This window comes from Capra hircus, chromosome 2 (assembly GCF_001704415.2).
Source record: "Capra hircus breed San Clemente chromosome 2, ASM170441v1, whole genome shotgun sequence".
Lineage (NCBI taxonomy): Eukaryota > Metazoa > Chordata > Mammalia > Artiodactyla > Bovidae > Capra > Capra hircus.
In genome coordinates this window covers 56,038,806-56,056,580 of record NC_030809.1, presented here as the reverse complement: position 1 = coordinate 56,056,580, position 17,775 = coordinate 56,038,806, and the positions used below count along the sequence as shown (strand labels likewise).

General features: G+C 38.3%; 1 protein-coding gene across 4 annotated transcripts in view; it reads left to right on the top strand.

Annotated features, from left to right (window-relative positions):
- The window catches only part of MYO1B (myosin IB), a 192,233-nt gene that overhangs the window by 138,369 nt on the left and 36,089 nt on the right, over positions 1-17,775 (top strand). For all 4 annotated transcript variants that reach the window (XM_018061512.1, XM_005676279.3, XM_018061529.1 and 1 more), the window contains exons 12-15: positions 3,568-3,654; positions 4,405-4,470; positions 14,588-14,692; positions 16,976-17,038. In XM_018061512.1, coding sequence (XP_017917001.1) covers positions 3,568-3,654; positions 4,405-4,470; positions 14,588-14,692; positions 16,976-17,038 — 321 coding nt within the window. The remainder of the gene's footprint in view (positions 1-3,567; positions 3,655-4,404; positions 4,471-14,587; positions 14,693-16,975; positions 17,039-17,775) is intronic.

Sequence of the window (17,775 nt, the reverse complement as noted above, 5' to 3'; positions counted from 1 at the left end):
CCCGTGGACTGTAGCCCACCAGGCTTCTCTGTCCATGGGATTCTCCAGGCAAGAATACTGGAGTGGCTTGCCATTTCCTTCTCTAGGGGATCTTCCCAACACAGGGATCGAATCCGGATCTCACGCATTGCAGGCAGATGCTTTAACCTAAGGCTATAAATATGTAAAGAGGATTCAGAGCTACATGGCTAGAAATTATGTCAGAGTGGATTGTGTGCAACAGTGGTTCTCGAACTTGAGGGTGCATGAGAATCACCTGGAGGGTTTCTTAGACATGGTTTGCAGGTCATACCCCCTGGCGTGTTTGGTTCAGTATGTCTGAGGTAGGATGGGAGAATTTGCATTTCTAACAAATTCCCAGTTGCTGCTGCTGCTGCTGCCACTGTCCATCCCAAGGTCCCATTTTAAGAATATTTCAATAGATTGGGGATGGTGAAGGATATAGTGATGCGATGAGACAACATCTGTTTAAGAGGCGCTTTAGGAATATTTCATATATGGATGTATTTTTGTCTTTTTAGTGTGTGTTTTATTCTTGCTTTTTAATCATCCTGTAGAGAAATCAGACCCAGGTGCCTCTTACATGTATAATCTTGAGTCACCTTGCATCACTGGGTAAAACTTTCCCCCATTCTTTTAACTATTGACATAAAAGAATTGGCTTGAGATCTCAGATTATTCAGCTTCTTATTCTAGTTTTGTTGCTGTTGTTGCAGGATTCAGAGAGTTTGTTTCTACCAGTCTTATGGCCTAAAAGATTTTTATTCCTACAAGATGTGATTTGTTTTATTACCTTTTCCTCATAACTTCAATTCTTGGGCCCCATTATCATCTTTACTGCCCTATGCCTCATTTTCCCCAAGGCATTTAGATCTTTCCCCAGATGGAATGACTAATATTGAAATAACAGGAACTCAAAACAGAGTTATTGTTCAGCTTCTACCACATACTTGTGCCTTGGCTCCCAGAGTCCCTGTCATCTGATCCTAAATGACTTCTCCCAGTTTATTCCCTGATAGTTCTCTAAATGCCATACTTATTTCTACCGGAGGCCTTTGCTCCTGCTTATCCATGTCATTGCTAATTCCTTCTGCTGTCTAGATGGTCCTTGAATTGTACCTCATCTAGGAAGCCTTCCGTGATCATAAGGCCCTGATTCTTCCTTCTCTGAGCTCATTTTTCTCCTGCAAACTCCCTTGGAACTTGCCCTTCGATTGTTTGACCTCCCATATTCCTCTCTAAGCTCCCGGAAGGTGAGCCCCGTGCCCATGCATCTCTGTGTCTCCACTTACCCTACTGTCCTGGGTCACGCCTGATACTGGACATCATCATGGAAGCAGATTCCTCCTGGGGTTTTTCTCTAAGAGCTTCATCAGCTGCAGAAACAGTGCTGTCATTTGTGCTTAGAATCTGAGATGGCGAGTCTGTGCACTTGGTGTCTTCCCTCATTTCTACACACCTTGCTCCACGATCCTTATATGGGAATAAACCTTCCTTTAGAGGATGTTACTGTGGAGATGAGGTGGCAGCAATCAGACCCGAAAAACTACAGGTAGCAAGCTGACGTCCGTGAGGCCAGGTACAGCTCAGTAGGTGTACTTTATTTGATGAATATTTGAGGAAATCGTAGTTTTGGCTTATTTGTTTTCTTATGTTAGCTTGGTTTTAAAATTTTGGCGTTGAGTGCCTTTAACCTGGAATGCAGTCTCTAGCTCACTTGGACCCCACTATTTCCCATTGATTTCTATTGTGCAGTCCCTGAAAGCATCTGAGTTTGAGACTTCTAAATAAGTATTTGAACAAAACAAGGGTGATTAAGATTGTCAGTGGTTACACTTTAAAAAATATAAAGCAGTTTACCAGAATAAGTTGTCACTATTCATTCAGTTGCATACTGAAACAGTGGTTTGTTTATAGCAAATTGCATACGGTTAGGAGAGCTGGATGATGTGATGATGAAATAGGGTCTGTTTATAAATAAGTAGTGTTTGGAAATGACTTGATCTTATAAGAAGAAAGGGGAAAGGATTAAGAAAGAATTATCTAGGTTTATGAGGCTGTAGAAGAGGACGAGGACACTTCAAAATACACCTGCAGACTATGTGACAAGCATTGTTCTAGGCACTTAAAATATCTATTAAAAAAAAAAAAAAAAAAAAGAACAAAACCTAGAAGAAAGGGTATTGGAGAAAGACTGTTCTTCTAGATTAAACATTCTGTCTTTGTGCCAGCATTTTATATATACATTTTCTTCTGTGGAATTATTCCCTCTGCCCTCCAGCCCCCACCTCCCGTATAGTATTGGACAGTCAGGTTTTACTTTTTTACCAACGTCTAGGTGGATTTTCTACCCTTATTGGAGTAGCTGCCTGAGACTTAGGGAGACAGGTTTGGGATTAGTGTGGAAGTATCAGATAAAGGGAAAAGGTACTCTCTTCCCAGCTGTAGCATATTATCATGGAGTGAGTCTGTTATTAAAGTTGTCACACTTCATTTCAGAAGAATTGTAGAGAAAGAATTTTCACATAATTTAGTATTTTGTGTTCTTTATAAAATAAAAATATAATGATTTACTTTAACTGTAATGCCCAACTTTCTGTTTATAAACAATGAAGTACGCACATATGTCTAGTCTTTAAAACAGCAACAGAACCTCTTCTTTCCTGAGGCCAGTTTCTTCTTGGGCTGCTGCTCCCTATTTCCAGGCCTGTCCCCAGAGCAGTGGTATCAGACGTATCACTAGTACTTACTTCCTGCATACCCTTGGCACCCAGTACGTTTATTTAGGGTCTGTTAGGTCTCCTGACCAAACCCAGCTTTCTCCAACCTTTGTATTCTAAATCAAGGTCAGAGAAACATCCACGTCTTCTACCTGTTCTTTGTTAAGTAGCTGTGAACAGCTTTCAAACAGATACGAAATGAAAGCACTTTATTTTTATTATACAGAGTATTATCCAACAGCATGTTGTTATACTCCTTATTACAAAAGTTCTTTTAGATGCTCAAAAGACTAATTGATGAAAAATAACTACAGATCTCATCAGTCAAAACCATTTTCAGTGTATTTCCTTTGAGTTTCCCACATCTAATAGTTTAAAAAATAGTTGTTATTATAATAAATGTATATGTTTTATTATCACAAAGCATAATAGGAATTTTTCATTTCATTATCTGATTTTTATAACAATCATTCTGTGATGACTGTGTAACCTCCCTTCCACCAGGCACTTATTTATTTATTTTACTATGCTTCTGTTGTTGGACATCTAAATTGCCTGTGATTTTTCTCTGTTCTATAACACTGAGATGAATATCTTTGTGGAGAAAGCCTTTGCAGTGTTTAAAGTTAATTTCCTGGGATGCAAAAAAGTATAATAACTGGGTATAAGCAATTTCCCCAGTTTTCTTAATGGCTTGACTATTCATCCAGAGTACAATAAAAATGCTCTGAAAAGAAATTTGAAATAAAAGAGTTTTCAATATCTTTTAAAAATATCTTCATTATTTTATTGAAATTAAGCATTGTGGTAATTGTGGGTATTGAGTTTTTCGTTTTCTTTTTAATAGGCTTATTATGCCCGTGATGCTCTGGCTAAAAACCTCTACAGCAGGTTGTTTTCATGGCTGGTAAATCGAATCAATGAAAGCATTAAGGTACTGAATCTCTATACAGAGATAAATAAATAATTGTAATAAGTGGTATGCAGAGTATAAACATTAAGTTAAGGATATTTTAATTTTATAATCAGGTAATTGATTAGCACTTACCGAGATTGTTCCTTGAAAAGCATTTCCCTTTTTTAGGATTGGAATTTGTCAGCAGTTCTGTTTTTGTTTTGCATGCATGTTATAAGAAATCTCACCAGTGAGTAGTCTCATGGTATTTGCAGAGTTACTGCGAAAGAAAGCATCCTAGGTCCTGGTTGTGACTCATCTGGTGACTAGTTATGCACACTTGGCTGAAGAGGTCACTGGATCAGTCTAGCTATAATATATTCTTCAAGAAAATGAGAGTATTGGACTAGATGGTTTTGAAAGACCCTATGATCTCTTTTGTTTATAATTAAGCATCTAATATAGCGCTGATAAAGAAAGCATAATGATACCCTCTTTAAATCATCTATTATTAAAATTTGGGGGAGATTCCATACAAATGGAATCTTTATATAAATATAAGAAAAAGAAATTAGGAAAAACTAAATACTAAATTTGTTTAGAGTTTTCAAATAAACACTTTTCAAATATAAACTGGTTTTCCTCTTTCATGTGTTTAAAAAAACCTAAATTCTATTCTTCTAGGCCTGAGACACAACTAACTTGTAATCTACGTCTATAGTCCTTATTATGCTTTTAGTGTTATATGTAATGCTTAAATTAACCCTTCAATTTGAAACTATTTTTAAGGCACAAACAAAAGTGAGAAAGAAAGTCATGGGTGTTTTGGACATTTACGGCTTCGAAATTTTTGAGGTGAGCTGCTTATTATTATTATTGTTATTATTATCTTAATTTTGTGAAACAGTTGGAGATTAAATCTTGTGTTCTATAGAAAACATTTAATATAATTAATATTACTCTTAATCTACAAGTAACTCTTGTAAAGGTGTAACAGTTGTGTGTGTGTATGTGTGTTAAGAGCTGAGATCCAGCATTTTGGAGACTGTGCTGTTTAAAAAAACTTTCTTGTATTAGTACTTGACTTTTGAAATTGCAAATTCAAAATTCTTACTGTGAAATTCCTAACAAAGTATATAGACATTATGTCTGTAGTTATTAATATTTGTTCATTTGTAGGTTGCTTGAAAATCAGATAGGATGGTGCCGTAAAAAAAGCCAGAAATGGGAGAGCCAGAGGCTGGCTGTGGCCTGGCCAGAGCTGGTTACTTCATCTCTGTAGGACTCAGGCAGAGAGTGTCTGCATTATGTGCTTTGTTGGATCTTAGCTAGGTCTCATCCAACTGTAGTCTTATGAGTTCTGCTGCACAGGTTGAAAGAAATTTTCAGCTAAAAGTTCACAATGAAACTTTTTTTAAAAGACTTCATGTTCATTGCAAGTTAAATATTTAAACATGATAGACTTATGTTAGAATTTCTTATTTACCCCCTTGCTAACTTTGGCATTAAGAAGCTGTTTTAAGGACCTGTTAGGAGAAGGGAATGGCACCCCACTCCAGTACTCTTGCCTGGAAAATCCCATGGGCGGAGGAGCCTGGTAGGCTGCAGTCCATGGGGTCGCGAAGAGTTGGACACAACTGAACAACTTCCCTTTCACTTTCATGCACTGGAGAAGGAAATGGCAACCCACTCCAGTGTTCTTGCCTGGAGAATCCCAGGGACAGGGGAGGCTACCGTCTATGGGGTCGCACAGAGTCGGACACGACTGAAGCGACTTAGCAGCAGCAGGCATCCTTAAAGGACTCTGGCTTAAAGTGAGACCTAAAGGAGTCTTACTTTTAGGACTGGTATTTTGGTTTGGTTCAGGAAAAATAACGAGTAGATCTTAACTCTCCCCACCAGTAATTTGTGAATTCCTTTAAACAACGAGGCCCTACCCAGAGTGACCACCCAAAGAATTTACATGTTCTAAGTATCAGTGTCACAGAGTCACCAAAAAGACATCAGCTCGCTTCCTGCAGCTCAACCAGTCCTTTCTAGTAAATGCCTTTTTCTTACAACATTTACTTTGGGGATCATGCCTTCTCCTTGCTTTATCATGTTCCATATTTAACAGCTAGAGGGAAATGATCATCAAGAACTGCCTATATGCAAGAATTGTAGTGTTATATACATTGTCTGATTTAATTGCCACAATAGTCTCATGGAGTGGCTGCTGTTATTTGTCCTTTTATAAAAGAAGCAGCAGCAGCAGGGCTTTGAAGGTCAAATAACTATCCCAAGGTTATGTGGCTACTACATGTCAGACTCAGGACCTAAATCTTAGGCCTCTTTGATAAATAATTTAAAAAGGCCTTCTACTGGACTTTTCTTTACTTTTCTCCCCAAACTCACATGGTTCCCAGTATCTGGAGACAAAGAAAAAACCCAAATGCTTTAAGTGTCCGAAATGCTCCCTATATCTGCACGTTTGTCATTATTCTAAGCCCCTGGGCATTGTGGGGCGCCTTCCCAGGGTTCATCTGTGTGCTGGTAGAAGAGTGCAAGGGACTTTTGTGCTTCCTGCTGCCCTCGAAGACTGCGCTTCAGCACAGTGTCTGCTTATATTGGTGTCCCTTTAGCAGACTCTGAAAAGGAGAGCTCCCTGTCCCTTGGTAAGAGGAAGAATTTGGGATTTGTGCATGAGAAGGATTGCCTGAGTAGACTCAGAAGTCATGGTGCTAAAATTAGTTTCTTTCCAGCAAAACCTCACTTTACTGTCACTTGATGGGCACTAAATGTCAAGTCATTCTTTACCGTTAGCAGGGAAAGAGGTTTCTTACCCAGCATATTGCTTATCTTCATTTAGATGGTTTCATGTGCAGGGCAAAAGTGGAGATCTCACCAGAAAATTAGGGGAAAAAAATCCATTCATTGATATTTCTCAGATCAAATTAATTTTATTTTTGCTTTGGCAGAAAAAATTCATTGATCCTTGCCAATGGGCGAGTGTTTGGTGTCATGTCACAGTACATGGAACGTTTGTTTAAAGAGGATAGTGGAGTCATGATAGAACATTGGGTTGGCTTCATCTTCCAGTGAGCTCTAATTAGCCGTGGGGAAAGAGACCTGCCATGCCCTGCCCCGCTGAGTTAAACCTCATGAGCAGTTTGACCATGTGTAAGTGAGGGAGTCATTTCCCCAGGGTTTATTCTGTACCTCCAATGAGCCAGAATGCTGGTGGTAAGCAAGGCAAAGATGTTCCTTGCCTGAATGGAGCTTATGGGCTTGGTCCTAAGATGGAGAGTCTGTTGCTGGCTGAGGACACATCCTGTCTCTGGTAGGAAGCTCTAATCAGGAAATTAGATTTCTTCTTTAAAGTGTTTATTATAGACCTAATTTGTCTTCCCTGGTGGCACAGTGGTAAAGAATCCACCTACCAATGCAGGAGACACAGATTCAATCCCTTGGTTGGGAAGATCCTCTGCAAAAGGAAATGGCAACCCACTCCAGTATTCTTGCCTGGAAAATTACTTGGACAGAGGAGGCTGGTGGGCTACAATCCATGCGGACACAAAGAGTCTGACACAATTTAGTGACTAAACCAGCGAACAGCAAGCAAGCAGACCTAATCATAACAGAATTTAGACGTTCCAAGTGGAAACTTGCTGTAACTTAGCACTGAGTGGGACACCCTTTAGCAATCCAGGAATATTTTTCATTTATGGTTAATTCAGGTTTTTCTACAAGCCTACCTTTCCGAACATGCTTTCCTTCTGCAAGTTTTATCACCATTTTCCTCAACATTGTTATAGTTATGGACTTTCTGAAAATGCCTGCATTATGTTTCTAAATGGTCTTCCTTCCTTCAGAAGAAAGTTCTGAAGTTCTCACGGCTAATTAGAGCTTACTGGAAGATGAACCCAACCCAATGTTCTATCATGACTCCAGTTCAGTAGTTCTCAAACTTAGCTACACGTTGAACTCAACTGGGAAACTTTGAAAAATTTAACTATTCGGGCTGCACCCCAGACCAATAGATCAGAACTTCTGGATATGGAGTCCAAGCAGCAGTATTTTCAAGCTCCCAGGTAATTCCAGTGTGCCATCAAGGTTGCTCTTATAAACAGGAATCTTCAGTGTGAACTGTAAATTCCAAGCTTATATGGTGTCCTTGCCATTTGACCTCTGCACTAGATGTCCTGCCTCACACACAATTCATCTTAACCTAAACCTAATCTGTGTGTATATAATGTTCCTAAAACCAAATCGGTTATACTTTTACTCTTTTTAAACAGACCAGATCCAACCAGTCGTATGTCTACAGCAAATCTTATGATGGCCATAAAATCTTTAGAAGTTAATTTTCCTTCTCCATGCCGTAAATCAGTAAATAGGGTTCCCCCCCACCATTTCTTAAGAGAATTAAGATTTGTTTTTCATTATAGTTAATTGTTCTCTCCATTTTCCTGTCTAAACCTTCTCAGTTAATCTTTCAAGCATCTTGATTTTTAATAATCTATTTATGCATTATTTCTTTTATAAATAAACTTATTTGGGGCAAAGGCAGAGGAGGAATTTGGTTGGGCTCTTTTAAGATACGTTTACCTGCTTTTTGATTCAGAATTAGAAAGATTTTTTTTTCTTTTAATGTATTCACACAAATACCCCAGATCCTATTATACATTTTTCTGGATTCTCAGCAAAACTGGAACATGTGGAAATGTCAGAGCTCATCAGGTTGAACACTAGGAATCTAGATAATTGAGGACGTAAAAGTACCATACGCTCGTGTGCAAGGGCTCAGAGTATGACCTAAGAGGAGGTATTCAGAATCCACATCAGTGCAAAAATGAAAATTTCAGTGATACTGTACACTCAAGTGAAAATAAACTCATAGAATATAGAAAAAATTCTTTCTTTTTTCTTCAGTGAAAAATGGCTGCAGGAATTAAGGTCCTGCCTTTTGGAAAGCCCTGGGCATCACTTTAAAAATTGTACAGGACTAGAAGGAATTTTTTTAAATGTTTCTAATTCTGCCTCTTGACCCTACTGACAGTTCCCATGAGAATGTTTTTCAGCTGAGCTGGTGGAAACCTTTCACTTACTTTGGTCTGTCTCTAAACGGAAGAGGGAAACTGATGCATTAAACCATGGGATGATGACACATGCGTTTGACTGCAAAACATTCCAGTCCCAGCTGGGTGAATGGCTGTGCCTTGCTGGCCACACGTGATCTAATGTCAGTTTGGAAAACAGATTAGTGGAACATTGATATCAAAAATAAGGTGAAATGAATTAAAGTTCATTGAGGAGAAAAATCTAGCTATACATCCTGGTAGAATGTATTCAGTTTTGCAAAGGAAGAGAATTATAATCCAGACACTCCAAATCTTCACAATTAAGCTTGGATATTCTTATAACTGAAAACATGCGTTTAGATTTCTGAGGAATATTTATAGCATCTCCATAAAGTAGCAAATGCTATTCTTAAAAAAAAAGTGAAACTGAATTCAGAACAATGCTGGGCAATCTAAATTGATTCAACTCTTTTCTAAGTACTTATCTAATAGAGTGGACAGGTGGTTTACTGGGGAACTCTTGTTAGTGTCCTATAGACCAAAGCAGGACCGCAGTGACTGAATATTTTACCTCTCACGTGGCTGAGCTAGTTTTGCACAGGCCAAATGCTATTATTTGCAATCAGGCATTCTTACTCATCTTGCTCTCAGAACTTCATTGAAAGTGGCCGTATGTAGTAAGGCTGTGATCGGTGAGGTGCCATGATTGTTTCAAATTAAAGAATCTAACTAATACTTGGGGAAATGTCAGTGTGAGACCAACTGGTAAGTTCATCTAATGATTATAGGATTTGTTTTCTAAAATATTTTTTAAAAGAAGATTGATTCTAGTTGCAGGGAACATCTTTTGTTCCAGCTTTTTGTATTTAATTTTGTCCTTTATATGCTGGAGAACTTATAGTTGAAGAGGAAGGAGATGATTGAAAGTGGATTTTAGAATGAAAATTAATTTTCATTAATTAATTTTGAGAATTAATATAGTTCATAACATGTATATGCTTGTTTGTCAGTGTTGTTGCTATAACTTTTTAAGTCAAAACGTATTTAAAAAGTATTTCAGAGAACCAGAATGCTGTTTTTCTAATATTGACCATATTTGAGTAGGTACTGGAAAGAAAAATGTTACATATTTAAAGGGAAGTTTTCTATAGCTTCAATTAGTCAGTTTTGTGAGTGTCTTTTGAAAAGGAGAATCTTTAATGTTAAATGTTTCTCTCCTACTCTGAGGATTGTTTTTTTTTTACAGAGTTAATTTTCTGGGGAAAAAAAAGTGCCTCTTGATCTGGGGCCCACTTATTGACATTGTGATTTTTGAAAATGGATTGTTAAGTGCATTGTATTTTCCTGTAGGAAGAGCATTATAAATGGGGACTGCCCAAGTGTTTTCCGCTGAGTAAACCTTTGCTAAGACCAGCAACACACTTTAAAGCAATAATATAGCCCAATGTCTAAACCAGTGTTGTAACAAAGTTTTAGAACTTTTAGATAAACGTACTATTTCATTTGTTATGCAAAAGACTCCATTGTATGTAAAATAGGGAACCCCCACCCAGCCTGTTACATCCAAACTTTGACCTCAGATGAAAGTGTTGAGCTATGGGAAATATCGATTAAATATGTAATTAATAGTGTTTTTTGCTGAAGTAAGTTATGATCTTTGAGTTTGAACTGCCCCCCCCGTTTCGTACATTATCTGCATGCTAAGTTGCTTCAGTCGTGTCCGACTCTGCAACTCTATGGACTGTAGCCCCCCTAGGCTCCTTTGTCTGTGGGATTCTCCAGGCAAGAATACTGGAGTGGGTTGCCATGCTCTCCTCCAGAGGACCTTCCTGACTCAGGGATCGAATCCACATCTCTTGTGTCTCCTGCATTGGTAGGCAGGTTAGTTCATCTGCAGACTTCTTCCCACCCACCATCCTAATGATGGAGTTGAAGGAGCTACCTCATTTATTTTACATCTTCCTTTCAATGTTTATTATTTATAAAGAGTATAAGACATCATTAGCCTTCTTTATTGCTGAGAATATACAAATATGATAATAGGCCAATATTTTTGATTCATCTTTCAAAATCACTACAGGTAGAAAGCTCATGGTTGACATGAGTATAAACTGGCTATGAATTTTGGGAATATGAACTTATGGGTTTTTTTGATGTTGAAAGGCTGGACTCAAACTCTAGAATTCTTAATAAAAGGCCTAGATTTTAAAATGTTGGTGTATTTTATATTTCTAAATCCAATGAGTGCTTACTACCCCAGTCTGCACTTTGTAAATAGTGTAGAAGGGTATAGAACCCAGACACTTTGCTGTTTACTTGTGTTTTCTAGAGCAGTCCAACAAGAGTAAGGGTGGTTCTGAGCTTCATTTAAGGGGATTGTCTAGTGGAAAATTCAGTATGTTCTTGTGCCAAGAGTTTTAGTGTTATCCTTCAGTCTTTAGGGATGAATGTACTTTAGACAATGGAGAAAAATTCCATGAGTGGAGCATGGATAGAAAACTGGAAAGAGAGGAGGTGAGTCATTCATGAGGACATGCTCCTGCCTACTTCCTCCTTTGGAGAATTTGATTCACAGGACTGTCGTGTACAAGAGAGAACCGGCTCAGGGATTGCTGGCCACCCACAGTTCTGGACAAGCCAGAAAACATCCAAATTCCAAGCTGCTTTGGCACCTACATATTCATGTGATAGTTCCTTGACCCAGTTTAGCTTTTCTAAAGGGGAGCAGAAGAACCTGGTGATATTTAATGCTTATATAAATGAAGAAACTGCGTGTGTGCAAGTTGCACCTGTATGAGCTAGTAACAGACTGTTCTTTAATTTTCTGCAAATTGTAATTTTTTGCAACTTACATGTAATGATTTGTGAAGTCTCATTTCCCCCAAATTTGGGACACTGTCAACAACTTAAACATTAATCACAGGAAATACGATTGCCTTCATTTTCAGCAGTAATGAATCACTCTTTGACAGTTCATGGCATGTTTGGGGTCAGTGAGGTAGGTTTGCAACAAATGCAAGGTGTTTCTCTTGTAAGTAAGCTGGCTTCTGCCTAATTGACTGTGCTGTTGATTTTGAGTTTTGTTCTGTAAGCAGCAGGTTGAGGTCGGAGTCGTTTTTGTTCTTATGCTATTTACAGAACACTCTCCTGTCCCTCTTGTTTGTATTTGAAGGGGACACAACACGTGCACCACAGGAAGGGGTCGCTGTGGTAGGAAAGGGGAGGGGTGCCCTGGATCTCCATGAACCTCTACTCTTTTGGTGACTTGTCAACTTTGTCCCCAAGTCTTTGAGTGAATATGTCAGACACATTTTATTTTTGCTGATAATTTAGTATTAGAAGTACTACATTCTGAAGCCTTAGGACTTCAAGCAGGATATATGACATATTTCAGGCAAATGGTTTTTATCCTGAGTAGCTCTCACCTAGCAGAACTCCAATTCAGAATACCACATGTAGGGTAGGTATTGTGATCCTGTTGATGGGACACGTGTTTTGATCTCAAGTTTTGTGCCAATCAGAAATATACCATGGATGAAAAAATCTTTCATATGTACCAATAAATAATATCCATCAGTGTTTACTTTTAGAAGTTCATTGCAGATTGAGAACTGACTGCATTTTGTGTAATCTGTCCCTTTGTGCACCAGAATGCAGTAAGTATGACCTGTGTGCAGTGCTGGGGTGTTGCATGTGCCTGTGTTAATAGCTTCTCCAACTGTGTGAAGTTTTTGCAGTAAATGGCCATTGATTAACTGTGTGTGGATATGAAGTGTATTGTAGAAGAACTTACAAAAAAGTTCATACAAGAATTTATAAAAATTGAGAGGAAGTTTACTTTAGCTCAGATTTACGCCTTAGGTTGTATTGTGATTGTGAAGCTTTGCCTTGGTTCCTAATTCGCTTGTGTGTATTTATTTCGTAGTCCTGTTCTAGAAGCATACCTCCAGCTGCTCACAGCCACATACTGTGTCAAGGACACCAGTTGTTCTCCCCTCCCTTCTTCTCATTAGTTACCATCTGAAAGTTTAGCATAATTTTGTTTAAATAGCTCCATGGGTACAAACCTGTTAAATAACAGAAAGGATTCACTCCGTGAATTAAAAAAAAAAAAAAACCACAAAGATCTACTCCTATAAATCTCTAAAATTTTAATTTTATGTACAAGTGTTAATTTGGGGTAGTAGCACTGTATACAGATATATTTTACCAAAGTAGGAAACCCAGGCTTTCTCGTAAATGGCCTTATACTGATTATAATAAGGCATCTATTGATATATCAGACCAACATCAGCTGCTAGTCAAACTGATTAAGCTCTGAGAATTGGAACACTTGGTTTTTAAAACTTTTCATGAAAATGAGTGCTGGGGAATGACCTTCATGTCCAGGACTATATTGATTGAATGTTCTGGTGATAATTGTGTGCCTTTTAAATCAGAAACTTCAGGATTTAAAAAAAAAAAAAAAAACACCACCACAACTTTTATCTTCAACATTTAACACTAAAAGATTAATCAGTGATAATATATTTTATGTGTAGTTTATCATTTAGAGTTTAAAATTTCCCTGGATTAATTAGTTTACTAGTGATTAGAGATCCTTAGCCAACCTCTAGGACAGTATGTGGTTAGGTGCTCCCTCCCAGGTATCGTTTTACAATTTGTCCTGGTTGAACTAAATTTCATTTTGAAAGATCAACTTTCAAAAACCTATGACTTTTGATTTCATCATTTCTGGAGAGATTTGAAGGCAGCTGCTCAATATTCACAGAGTGGCGAGCTTCAGTTCTGTCGCTACAGGCGGCCCCTCTTAGCCTCAAGGCCAGGACTGTCTACCGCAGTGGGAGAAGAGTCAGTGGTGTGGTCACCATCTCTCACTCACTGCCACCGTGTCCTCTCTGTGCAAAGAGGGGGAGAGAGTGAAAATCACAAGTTTTATTTCCCAGAGATGCTTCTTTCTGAATGGTGTGGTTCTTGGTGTTTTCATCCAACAGACATGCATTTTGTGCCCTCTGTATGTACAGCAATACATTAAGAGCTTCAGATTGTTCAGAAATGGTTTTAGAATGGATCTTTCTAGGCAACAACTCTGCTGTGAAGAAGAAACTGCTGAGAATCAGAAAAGTGATACACTTGTGACCCTTCTGAGAATCATAAAAGTGATACACTGGTGACCCTTCTGAGAGGAGACTGTTTCTAGCTAGGAGATGATTCTGATGTACTGATTCCCTTAAGTCTGTATTTTGTGAGCCCGCCATTCATTCATTCACTCATCCAGTACATGATGAGTGCTTGTTCAGGTGCAAGTTGCTGCAGGCATGGGCTTCCATTGGTGAGTAAGAGATGTATAGTCAACCCTTTTGAAATGTAAAATCTAGTGAGACCAATTAGTATGAAACTAATCAAAGGTGTGAATACACATGTACATGCTTATATACACATAACATGATTTTTCACAAGTGCTGGTATGTAAGAGTCAGAATAAGGGATATGACCCTGGGTGGGGGAGTAAGAGCTCTTTCAGAAAGAAACAATGTCTTGAGCTCCAGAGTTTCACTTGAGAATGGAAGACTGAGAACTTGGATGACCGAGATGAAGAATCTCACTGTTTCTTTGATGATCTTCTGTGGGGAATGTATTTACTTTTCATTTTTACCATGTGTGGGCTGCTTATTTGTCAACTAAAATTCTTCATTCTCTATAAACTGCATAACTTGTGTATCCTTCATTCATTCACTTGACTCGTGTGCCTACAGTGTGCCAGCATCTGTCCGGGAGTTGTGTGCTGGGCCGCGGTTAGGTCCTCAAGACAGTGTGTGGCGTTTCTCGTGGAGTGAGATGTTAAGAGTTGCATTGTTGTGGGAGCGCTGCTGGCATGCTTTATAAGGCTGTCTTCATTTTTCTCCACACAGGACAACAGCTTTGAGCAGTTCATTATCAATTACTGTAATGAAAAGCTGCAACAAATCTTCATTGAGCTGACTCTTAAAGAAGAGCAAGAGGAGTATATACGGGAGGTAATGTTGAAAAAAGTTTTCAAGTATTCCTTTTTTTAGCTCATAATACAAATTCTGGTTTCAGAAGACTATTCAGACATGACCTTACATTCAGATGTATCAAGTACCTTTTTAAAGCCTGTTTGTTATGATATCTAAGCTGACTGGGAACTTCTTTGCTGTGGGTGCAGGACAGTGCCCAGCACATAGTAGGTACTCAGTGGACATCAGTTGATGGACTTGAGTCTCACAGGATTCCAGTGCAATGAAATAAAATAGTACCCTGTTAAGAAACTAGTCTGAGATGATTGAACAGAAAAACAGTGGTACATCTGTACAAGGCCCTAGTATTCAGCAATAAGAAGGAACAAACTGTTGATACACAACAGCATGAAGGAGCCTCAGATGTGTTTTGCTAAATGAAAAATGCCAGATTCAAAGGCTACATATGTATGAGCCTGTTTGTATGTCATTCTAGAGAAGTCAGAGCTGTCGAGGCACCAGAGATAGAGACATAATAGTCAGTAGTGGCCAGGGGATAGGTGTGTGACTACAGAGGGGCAGCTTGGGGGAATTTTGGAGGCTGGTTGTGGTGGTGGTGGTTACCTGATGCTACGCATTTGCCCAAATTTAAGAGAATAGTATGCCAAAAAAGTCTTGTATATAAATTTGAAAATATTTTAAGACTTTGTTCACTCTTTAAAAGCATTGATTTTCTAAAATTTTTAATAAAAAGCAGGTATTAATGCTAGTGCTGTGGATGTTATTATCTCATTTAGATGTAGTTGGAAAATAATCAAGTAATATTTACAGAGTACATTCATCCTTAATTTTAAAACACATACTTGGTTTTCACCCTTTGATTTTTTAAAAAATAGCCAACAGTTTTCTATGTATAAATGTATTTATTTTAGACAAAAGGAGAAATTTTATTGTATCTGTATTGCATTATATTTTGTTTCCCTTTCATTTATTGCTTTAATATTTTAGTAATGTTACCTATTTTTCTTCATTTTTCTGTAGTGTCATTTTAAGTCATTAAAGACACAGAATCCTCTTTTTATGGCCTCTCAGTATAGATTTTTCTAATGTGAATATTATCCCCAGAGACTTAGTAAAATAACTCATCTACTGAAAAACTAAATCATAAATATTTTATTTACCATTTGGAATTAATATCTTGCTTTAGAAACATTTTATACTTGAATGACACCTTTTTTAACATAAACATCCTAAAAGCCAGATTCATTCTTTTCCTGTCTTCTCATCCTAAAATGAATACCCAAACTTTGATCTGTAACTTAAAACAGTTTGTACAGATTGTCTAAGCCAGTTCTAAGAGTATATAGGAAGATCCTTTCCTTGCAGTATGAATTAGCTCTCTTCCCCTTAGAGGAAAAATAAATGTTTACACTTATGGACAAAGTGTACGCAGATACAGAATGTTTACATTTGGCCTCCCCGCTTTGGCTTTGTAGCTAGTGTTAGAACTAGTGCCTAGGTTTTCATTTTTTCTTTCTGTTGAAAATACTTTTCTCAGCAGTGTTCTATTTTTACATTTGAAATAGTTAATGGCCCTAAACATTGGGTTGACTCTAAAATGAATTTCTTCCTTGTGATTACAAATTAAGAACAGAAAAATCTAGGCCTTAGATTCTTGGATTCAAGTTCTGACTTATTTCCTTATAAACACTGTAAATATATACAAAGTAATATTGACCCGAGGGCCTGGTGAGTAAATGGCCCAGAGCCAGCAAAGTGCATGGGAAATTGCCACAGATGGGAGTCTGGAAGGGGAGGCCGTCTCAGCCCAGGTCAAGGGCATTTATTTCAATCGAATTGTGTCTCTGCGGCTGGTGCTAAGTTGCTTCAGTCGTGTCCGACTCTGTGCGACCCCAGAGACGGCAGCCCACCAGGCTCCCCCGTTCCTGGGATTCTCCAGGCAAGAACACGGGAGTGGGTTGCCATTTGCTTCTCCAGTGCATGAAAGTGAAAAGTGAAAGTGAAGTCGCTCAGTCGTGTCTGACTCTTTGCGACCCGTGGACTGCAGCCTACCAGGCTCCTCTGTCCAAGGGATTTTCCAGGCAAGAGTACTGGAGTGGGTTGCCATTGTGTCTGTGCTAGACTGCTGCATTACCAGAGTTTTGGAAACCAGAAGATGACATTTGCCACACTGACTTTTATAAAGGAAATTTTCAGAGAGGAAGTGGAAGATAGTAAGATGGGCAAAGTCTTGTATTATAGATAGTAGTGTTGTAGCATCATTATATGGGATTTGATTATGTTCTGTTTTTTCTTTTTCAGGGCATAGAATGGACTCACATTGAGTACTTCAATAATGCTATCATTTGTGACCTAATAGAAAATGTGAGTATTAAGGACAGTTTTCTAACAAATTCTTGGTAGTATAATTTACTAGTTATGAATGATCTGACTGCCTTCAATGTTAAGCTTTGGTATTTCCAGTATTTGAACATGTTAGAGAAATACAGAGTTCTGTGGAGACTTTTATCACAAGCTTAAGAAATTACACACAGTTCTTAAACACATACATAGACTGCTAGACATTTTGATACTTAGCCAGTACTTGCCCATGCTCATCCTATTGCTGATAGATGATTCTGATGTACTGATTCCCTTAAGGCTGTATTTTGAGAGCCCTCCATTCATTCATTCACTCATCTAGTACACGGTGAGTGCTTGTTCAGGTGCAAGTCCTGCAGGCATGGGCTTCCATTGGTGAGCAAGAGATGTATAGTCAACCCTTTTGAAATGTGAAATCTGAGCGTTCTTGACACTCAGATGCTATGCCCTTATGTATACTGTTCTATCTTATGTGCTGGGATCCCAGGTCCAATCCACAGCTCCTGGAAATAAGAGCCCTGATCATAGGAAACTCAATAAAAAAAATGTTTGCCCAATTAAATTATGCCGTTCCTAAAATTCTAGTGACCTCTTAACATACTATTCAGTGGTTATTATCAAAAAGATAATTGTTGGTGAGGATGTGGTGAAATAGTAATCCTTGTGTACTGATGGTGGGAATGTAAATTGATGCAACCGCTATAGAAAACAGTGTAGAGAGAGAAAAAAAAGACAAGAAA